Source organism: Otolemur garnettii, unplaced genomic scaffold, assembly GCF_000181295.1.
Source record: "Otolemur garnettii isolate 467f Iridium unplaced genomic scaffold, OtoGar3 scaffold00022, whole genome shotgun sequence".
Classification (NCBI taxonomy): Eukaryota; Metazoa; Chordata; class Mammalia; order Primates; family Galagidae; genus Otolemur; species Otolemur garnettii.
Genome location: NW_003852417.1, coordinates 1,577,648 through 1,587,635, shown reverse-complemented (window position 1 = coordinate 1,587,635; position 9,988 = coordinate 1,577,648). Strand labels below are relative to the sequence as shown.

The 9,988-nt window shown below is 42.9% G+C and overlaps 1 protein-coding gene across 1 annotated transcript in view; it reads left to right on the top strand.

Annotated features, from left to right (window-relative positions):
• MBOAT2 (membrane bound O-acyltransferase domain containing 2) overlaps nt 1-9,988 on the top strand; it is a 127,470-nt gene that overhangs the window by 85,726 nt on the left and 31,756 nt on the right. The window contains exon 5 of the mRNA XM_003787377.2: nt 6,527-6,582. Coding sequence (XP_003787425.1) covers nt 6,527-6,582 — 56 coding nt within the window. The remainder of the gene's footprint in view (nt 1-6,526; nt 6,583-9,988) is intronic.

Here is a 9,988-nt window from a genome sequence, read left to right as displayed (position 1 = left end):
GCCACAACACCTGGCCATTTTTTGGTTGCAGCCATCATTGTTGTTTGGCGGGCCCTGGCTGGGGATTCGAACCCGCCACCTTAGGTGTATGTGGCTGGCGCCTTAGCCACTTGAGCCACAGGCACCGAGCCAGAATCTTAGTTTCAAAAGCAATAAAAACTGTGAAACATCTAGGATTATCTGTAGAAAGAAATGTATAGGACCTCTGTGTAGAAAACTATAAACCTCATTATACGTAGAAGAGCAACTGTTCATTTAGGTAGTAAAATTCAGATTGTAAAGATGTGAAGTTCCCCTATGTTAATCTTTCAGTATAATGCAGGTAATATTGCAGTTTTGAAGAAAGTTAGATAAATTGATTCAAAGATTCTCTAAAAGGGAAATGCTTGAGAGTAGGAATTTGATATAAAAACATGCTGTTGTCTGCAAAGCAGGAAGGGCTAAAATACTACAAGACTGACAAACAGACCAAGAAGCCAGGATGGAGGCCCTAGAAACAGACCTGTGTGTGGATCTAAGAAATAAAGACCTCAGAATAATAGTAGTTGGATTAAAAGTCAGTGTGGGGAGCCTGGCTTCCTTCTTCAAAGGGTATTGTGACATTCAGAAAGAAAAAAGAAAATCCTTGCCTCGTTTTTAAATAAATTGTAGATGGAAGCAAGAACAGATCTGTCACAGTAAGATAATGACTTTTAATTGGAATATGTTGGTTTCCGTGGTGCCACACACCAAAAGAAGATATGTGTGAAATAATTTTTCATTCAAGTCAAGAATACATCTTAGAGCTAACCAAGTAGTATCAAATGCTTGGTAATGGTTTACTAATAGTCACAGGTGTTCTTTCAGCTGAGTTTAGCGAACATGTGCTGTGCATTTTGCTCGGTGCCTTTGGAGCCTGAGCCGGGTGCTTGTATAGATGAGCGTGAAGCCTAAGAAGTAATAGACCATTTGGTCTGAAAGCCACAGGTGTGATTGTTGTTTTTATCACTCCTTTTCGAAAAGGCGTTTTCTGACCCAGAGTCTGATTGTAGGCATCCTTTTGTATCCCATGGAACAGCCCGAGAAGGCCCCTTGCTGCCCTGGATAGTCCTCTTCCCATTGTGCCTGGAAGCTGTGTTGTAAATAGGGCTGCTGTAAATTATTCAGCTGCTCAGGAAACCTTAGTGTTCATTTATCCTGGTCCGTCCTGTGGGAGCGTCTCCCAAGCCCGTGACCTACATTTGGTTACAGGAAGCATTCTGTTTAGCTGCTGCTGGTAGTTCCAGTTACCAAGAGTGAACAGCCATTCACATCTCCTTAGGATGTGTTCTGTCCAGCCCCCCACCCCCGCCCGAGCCTTTCTCCTGCCTGTCTGTGTGTTTACAAAGCCTTTCTCCTGCCTGTCTGTGTGATCAGAAACTTGGGTGTTTCCCTCAGACTGCAAAGCCTTCTACAGTGTGTGCCTCTCTGGCTGGTTCTGTCTTCCTCTGCACTGCCTGTCCCGTCTCAGCTGGGAACACCCCTCCCACCACATCTGCACGTCCAAACCCCGAGTGTGAAAGGGCCCCCAGAAGGCTGCTCCCTTCAGCTCTCTGCACACTTCTTCAGATACCTCACTTGGCACTCAACACTTTCTTGAATAGTTATTCACATACCTGTTTCTCTCCTATTCTGGAGAGAAAGCTTTTCTTGGGAAACAGCTCTTCCCACTTAATTATCCTTTCCCCTCAGTGCCATATACCTTACAGCAATTTACATTTTCAAGTGAAGGTGTGGATGTGAGGAGAAGGGATACTATTGTCATCATAATGCTACTTATTTAATCCACACAATGCTATCGATTCCCATTTTATAGATAATAACTTTCTTGGAGAAACTGTCCAGTCTTCTGCAGTTGATACATAGTAGAGTCCGGGTTTGAGTTTCTGACCCGTGTGCAGCTGTCTGCTCACGTGCTCACGTCTCTGCCCTGCCTCCAGAGGCATCTCACTCTGGGGGTGCCTCAAGCTGAAGTCCTCATTTCCCTTCCTAGGCAGCTCCATCCTTCTAGTTACCCTGGTCAGAAACCTTGATGGCATCAGGTTTCAAACCCTGTATCAATTACATTATCAACTATCCCTAATACGGCTGCCTTTACTGTCAGAAATGTCTAGAAACAACTTCAGGTCTCTGTGGTTACCTGGGTCTGGGCCACCATCCCCTGCCTGTCTCAGCTGCCTCCTTGTCCCCACAGACTTTTTTTAAAACCCAGAGTTAGAATGTGTCCATTTGAAATAAAGTCAGTTCTTTGCCTGCAATCTCCTGTAGTTTCTCACCTCACTCAGGTCCAAGCTGGTTTCTTCACAGCACTCTGCAAGCTGGAGCTGACCTGCTACCTGCCTCCAGTTTCTGCTCTTATCCTCTCTACTCCTGTTTCAGCCACATTGGCTTTCCAACGTGCCAGTCACTGTCTGACCTCAGCACTGTTGAACTGGCCTTACCTCAGGCTTCCATATGGCTTCTTCTGTGTTTGACTGTCACCTTCTGCTCACCTGTGTCCTGCACGCCCTAGCCCACTGACTGCACAGCAGTTAGCAACATCTGATACACAGTATATTTACCTGTTTGTTCATCCCTAACCTCTTTCCAGTGCAATATAAATTCCAAGACAGCAACAGCTTGGATTGTCTTATTCCAGCACCTAGAGCAGCACTTGGTGCCTTGTCAGTACTCCTTAAATACTTGTGTTTTAAGTGAGGGGTGAGTGAATGAATGGACATGTGACCAGGCCAGGGGCCTTTTCTGCTGTCTCTTACTGTGTATTCGTTTGGCATTAAGTAAATGGAGTTTATTTGGTTTCAGTGGTTCTCTTTGTGGGTGGAAAGGTACTTGTACACTTAGAGGTGACTGAGAATAAGGTAGTCCCCGAGTTACAAACATCTGATTTACATATGACCAGCACTTACAAACGGAGGCAATTATAGTAAGTCCTCAAGTTACAGATATCTAGCCTACATACAGCTTGCACTTGCGAACAGAAGCTATTGTAGGTAATAGATAAATGTTCCTGTCCTGACGTGTATACTAATTCAACTTAGAAACCCACAGAACCTATCTCATTCAGAACCCCAGGATTCCGTAGAGTCACTTTGCAGCATTAATATACAAACATCATGTAAGTTGAACAGCCTTCTAGAGATAAAGGAACAATCAAGAAAGTACTTATTCCTTTTTAGCATTTATTCTCCTTTTTTTTTTTTTTTTGCAGTTTTTGGCTGGGGCTGGATTTGAACCCACCACCTTCCAGCATATGGGGCCTGCGCCCTACTCCTTTGAGCTACAGGCGCCACCCAACATTCTCTAATAATGGTTACCTACATTTGAGTTTTACTGTGTAAGAGAACTAAATCTTACTATTCTTGAAAAGGCATGGAATATTTTTATCCCCCCCACCTTTATTTTCATTTCAGAAAGTCTGAAATTTTTATTAGCTTTTTACTTCAGGTGAATTTTTTCATATTAACTAAAACTATTTCATCAGTTGGAGTATTTATTTTGAACAGTTAAAGTCCTTATTTTTCTACATTCCTAGCAAGGTATCAGTGGGAGAAAATCCCTGTAATACCACTTACATGTGGTGGCAGGGACGCTGTGCTGTGCAGGGAGGGGGAAGCACCTTCCCAGCTCCTAGCCTCTCTCCCAGGGAGGTAAGGCTCTTTGTGATTCCTGTCCAGGTGTCTGGGGTGTCCTTCAAATTGGAAGTTGTTCCATTAATGTAGAGTCAGCGGGTAATTATAATGTAAATAAAAATATGAATGAAATTATTGTGAGTCATCTTGTTCCAAAGCAGGTAGTTATGAATGAAATGTGCTGTTAAAAAGACCCTCGCAGTTCATCTCTGCACAGTTGGCAGTTTTCACCCAAGTGTCTTTGGTACAGTAGTTTCTGCCATGGTCGGGGAGGCTTGTTTTTTCCCGTCACTCTGTTCTGCCTCCTGCTCATGTATGGACTCTCTGTTGGACCCACCTGTCCATTTTTCTCTCCACTTTGCTTTTCTGAGCTATTTTTAATGTATTCATCCCTTACTGAACTGTTGCTGTAATCTTTTATTTTCACCCATAAGTTACTCCTTCATAGTCACTCTGTAATAATTTTGTCTTCTGTCATTCTGTTTTTGTATTTGCCACTCCCCTGGTGACAGATTGAGTCAGAGGTTTTGGGGCTGCCACCAGTAAAGCCAAGTGGAGTCTAGTAATCACCAGGAAGTGCAACACCACCAGGAGGAGGCGTTTTGTACACCAAGCACAGATGAGCGCAGCAGCACCTGCACGGTTGAGTAGCTGTGGATTTGTGTGTAATGATAGAAAAGTCATCAAATAATTACAGTATAGTATGATAAATGCTTCATGGGCAAGTGAAAGGGAGTATAATCAGCCCACAGAAGGAGTGATATATCCTGACTATAAACTTTTAGCTTATTTGATATTTTAAAAATATTTCTTTAGCACATCTTGTGCCAGATGCTGGAGATTGAGTGGTGAACCAGACTGTTAGGTTCTTTGACTCATGATGGACTTCTAAAGAGGGGAGAGATTTGAAATAGCTACTGTATTTTAATAAATGAAACAACCACACAAGTGTAGTTGAAATGAGAGTGGTGGGTGTGTGTTTGAGCAAAGGAACTACTTAAGAGAGAGTTGCTCAGTGGGCTCTTGGATGAAGTTTTAAGCTGAGGACTCAGGAAGGAGAAGTAGCTGTCCTTGCAGAGCAGTTCCAGGAAGAGTCATCTAAGTGGTGGGAGTCTGGAGTATTGAGATTTGCTCCCTGCCTTCTCCCCCGACAGGAGCTTCCTTCCTGAATGGGCAGTACGGCTGTGCACCACCCATTCTCCTGCGCCCTTCACACCTGGCGGTATAGAAATTGCAGGTTGTGCAGGGGCACAGGCGGGCACAAAGTATATACACTCACACTGTCTGAACATCTTATGTATGTATATCTCAGAGCTCATATGTCAAACTGAGTTGGTAAATTTAGAAATTGTCTTATCAGTTTATATTGTATTTTAGGGCTACATGGGAATTAGAATTCAGAACTAAAGGGGATTTAGAGGTTAATCCACTGGTGATCTAAAGTATGAAGAGATTTAAGCAGGATAAAAAAATGATTATTTTGCCCCCAGGACATTATAAGGCATCTTTAGAAACATCAAGAGCACATAGTGTATCTTACACAGCAGAAACAATAGGCAGGCATCAAAGCTACTGGGGGTGTAGGTTGGTTGAGGAATGATATCCTGAGAGTGAGTGGTGTAAGTGTAAGAACTGACCTTTAAATGAACCTCTAAGAAATCTCCCATAAGTACTTGAAGTTTATTAACAGTTGTCATTTATGAGACCTTGCCTGTTAGGTGAGGAGAATGAGCTGGAAGTTAATTTCCAGTGGTAGCAATGTTTACAACAAACCCTTGCTGTGGTACACGAGCACTGTGAGAAGTCACTTCCTTTCTTGACCTATTTAAAGGCATTGCTGTTTTGCCAGAGAGGGCAGAGGACGCTAAGGAGTGTTTCCTGATCAGTGTGGGCTGGTGAGGGGCACTCGGCTGCTGGGGTCAGAGCCTCCCCTGCCACCCTTGTCTGCGTGGCTGACCTCGAGGACCCTTTCTTTGGGTGATGTGGGGTGGTTCTGTGTGCTCCACAACGTGTGAGAAGTCCATGAAGTGTAAACGCTGATCGTACAGAGAGCACATTCTCCCTTTATTCAGAACACAGCTTGGTTTCACTGTAATTTCATAAAAAATAACTTAGGGTTAATTGTTCTGTCATACTGTCTGTAAGCTAATGTGAATAGTTCAAGGATAAAATGCATCCTGGTAGCTTTTTTTTCTTTTCCTTTCCAAGTTTCATTTATAGCCATTATAAAGTATGGGTAAATATTGCCATTTTCTTGCTTGTGACATGATTTTAAAGTCCTCTCTTCTTTAACTATGTCATGGCTTTAGCACTTCAGCACTCCAAGGCCATCTTTAGGGTCTTTGACCCCTTACACCAGGGACGTGGAAGGCTGTCCTTTCTCTTTTCTGGTTTCTCTCATTCTGATTTGTTCCCCTCACAGTTCCCACCTATACTCCTAATTTCTACTCATTCTCCTTTTCTAAGGCAACCTGTTTCCCACATTTCCATTCAGAGGCAATGGTTAGTAAAGGGAAGTACTGAGTCCAGCTGGGGGGGGCGGTGCTCCCCCACCCCACCCCACCCCTGCCCTCAGGCCTGTGTGCTTAGCTGTGAACAGTGAGGAGGGACCAGGTCACTGGCTTGCAGGTGGTTTTTTTTTTTAGGAGTATAATCTTTTTGTTCTGTTTTCTTCTCAAAGCAAAGCAAAGGAGAAGGTGTGATTTCCCTATCTCCGTCCCTAATACATAGCCCTTGAGGCAGCTGTTTGAAATCCCTTAGAGGTATGTTAAGGAGGTCAAGATTTGTAGGCCTGTTAACAGAATAAACTTCTTTTCATGCATAATAAGTATTGTTTTAATTTTCTTCTTTTAAAAAAATATCTTTTTATCTTGTTACAGCCCAATGATGATCATTACCCAGAAGATCACGAGTTTGGCTTATGAAATTCATGATGGTAAGAATTTTGAAATTAATTTTTCATTGCTGGAAAAAATCCTATTCAAATCTTTTGCTTGAGATATTACCACAACTTTTTATTCTCTATTAGAGGTAAGGGAAGGGATGGAGGATAGAGGTAAGATAGAGGAATGTACTTAACTCTGCGTGGAGTTTAAGTGTACTTGTTTTCCTTAAGTGTTTTAATTGTGAATTCACTTAAGTGACAAAAAGTAAAATTGTGGATTTAGTCCTATGACCTTGATTACTAACAATTTAAAATGTAAAAGAAATAGATACATGGTCTGAATCAAGTTTTATTAATTTCTGCTTCTCTGTGTTAAATTTATTTTTATTGTAATTTGTATGTTTCCCCCACCCCCTCTCCTGTATATACTCAGATGCATAATATTTACATACATTTTTCTTATACAGCAGAACCTCTGTAGTTGGCCGCCCCTTAAGTTGACCTAATTTTCATAGACCAGGCATGTACCATGTGTACATACCAGTCTAGTTCCTTATGTTGACCACCTCCATACAGAGGTATTACTGTCTTTATAGCTTCATATCTTCAGTGAATGCACATGTGTTAGTCATTGGAAATGGGTAGCAGTCTGGACTGTAAGTTGTAAGATTTAGACTCTGATTTCTTCAAAGATTGAAGAAGCATCTCTGTTAGGACAGTCGTTTATATGTAGCCTAAGAGATGGGCTTAGCCCCAGGTAGACATTGACCTGTCCTGTACCCATTCCCTAGCCAGGCTTTCCCTTGATCATCAGCCTTGACAAGATTGTAAGGACAGTATGTTTTTGAGACAGATAGGGTCTTACTCCCGTACTAAATTGTTAGTCATGCAGGTCATATGACTAAATCCAGTTTTGTTTTTTGTCACTCAAGTGAATTCACAATTAAAACACTTAAGGAAAACAAGTACACTTTAATAACTCTAAGCACAGTTAAGAATATTCCTCTATCGTACCTCTATCCTCCAGGACTTCACTTACCAGCTAGAGTACAGTAGCGTCATCATAGCCCACTGCAGCCTCGAGCAGTCCTCCTGCCTCAGCCTCCCAAGTAGCTGGGACTACAGGCATGTGTCCAGCTGATTTTGTTTTTTTAGAAATGGGGTTTTGCTATTGCTCAGACTGGTCTCGAACTCCTGAACTCAAGTGATCCTCCCACCTTTGCCCCCAGAGTGCGTAATTACAGATGTGAACCACTGTGCTTGGCTTTCCCTTTAGCTTCTAACAAACAAAATTAACTCCTTTGTTTTGCAGGGACAGAGGTAGATTATTTTTTTTAAAAAATCTCTAATACTTGTTCAATCAAGTCTGCTATTAAATAGCAAATGTTTTTGTCCTTCTCAGTGGAAAAGCACCACTGAGGGAACATTCTCCCCAGGAGGCAACGTGATGCTGGGGAGGGAGGGTGGGCAGGTGAAGGCTCAGATTCCAGTTCACTTTCTGCTTTGGTTTCTCATTTGTCAAACCTATGACATGACCCACCTTAGAGGGTTTTTTCTGACGACATGTGTTCAACTCAGAAGTATGAGAGAACCCTGACCTGTTCTTTTAAGTGGAATAGTGGTAATTATCTCTTTAAATAGTTTGGATTTTGATTGACTTTGATAAGTTTTGAGGAGTGCATACCCTTTAGCTTTTCAAAATGGTTCTTCCCCCAGATTGATTGAGTACAGGCTCCTGCACGGTGCACTACAGGCCTGCCCTACCCCTGCCCCGTCCGGAGGGACTGAACCCTGTCGGTGTTTTCTCAGCCAGACTTTATTATCTGTTTGTGGAGGAACTCTAAGACCACTCTAATTTAGTAATTCATAGGACTCAGCATACAGTTAAATTTCTGGCTAAGATTTATTACAGTAAAAATATTTGAAAAAAGATAGTAAAGGGCAGAGGCACCTGCAGTGAAGTCTAGAGAAGCCAGGCACGAGTTTCCAAGAGTCTTTCCCGGCAGAGTGACAGAGAACACACTCAATTCCCCCAGCAAAGAGTGGTGATTACACCTGTGGAATGTCTAGGAGGGAAGCTCATTAGGCACTCAGTACCCGAAGGTTTACTGGGGGCTGGTTCCGTAGGCACCTACTGCCTAACATCTACCAAAGTTCCAGGGTCCAGGGAGGGAAGCAGCTGTTCAGAATAAACCATAATGTTGGCATAGCCTAGGGCCCAGGGGTCCTCAGACTTTTTAAACACTGGGCCAGTTCATTGTCCCTCAGACCATTGGAGGGCCTTACTGCGGGCCCTGGGACAAGTCGGCTGCTAAGCAGGATAGGCAGCAGTGGCAGAAACACCCGGCAGGCTGGATAAATGTCCTTGGCGGGACGCCTGGATAGGGAACATTTTATTTTATAACAGTGTAAAGAACTACTTATCATCCAAGTTTCCAGACAGTAACCACAGGCTAACCTTACAAGCAAGTCTAAGGATAGCAGTCTTAGAACTACATTAATTCTTGTCTGCACAATCTTTTTGGTTCTAGACCACTCTTAGGTGAAGCCAAATAATATATATATAACTATGTCTCAACTGCCAAGTACCATCTTTCACAGTTACAGCTTCAGGGAGCAGATGTTATTTTATCTTGGAAAATTTCTGGACATGGTTTTTAAGATATTTCATCCCCTTGCACAGTAGAGCCTACACTACCCTTCTAGTTTGAATTTATGTGTGTGAGATTGCTGAGGGCTTAGGATGGGTGACAGGGACAGCCAGCCTGGTGGTGTGTTATATTGTGAAATCTGACTTGTTATGTGGCCTTTAGGGATGGCATGGCTGATTTTCTTCCAAGAGGCTTCATTGATGTCATTTCACAGTAAGACTCCTGTCAGCCGCACAGGGTACTTGTACAGGTTGAATGTTCCAGTTTTGAAATGCTTGAGACCAGAAGTCTTTTGTATTTTGGATTTGCTTGGATTTTGCTTGGATTTTGGATATGCATAATGAGATGCCTTGGGAATGAAACCCAAGTCTAAACTCAAAGTTCATTTATGTTTCATGCATACCTTACACACATTGCCTAAAGGTAATCTTATATAGCATTTTTTTTTTGAGACAGAGTCTCATTATGTCACCCTGCGTAGAGTGCTATGGCATCACAGCTCACAGCAACCTCAAACTCTTGGGCTTAAGCAATCCTCTTGCCTCAGCCTCCCAAGTAGCTGGGACTACAGGTGCCCACCACAATGCCTAGCTATTTTATTTTTGTAGTTGTCATTGTCGTTTAGCAGGCCTAGGCTGGGGTTTGAACCCACCAGCCCTGGTGTATGTGGCCGGCGCCCTAGCCACTGAGCTACAGGTGCCGAGCATTTTTTTTTTTTTGACAGTCTCACTTTGTCAACCTCAGTAGAGTGCTATGACATCACAGCTCACAGCAACCTCCAGCTCTTGGGCTTAGACAATTCTCTT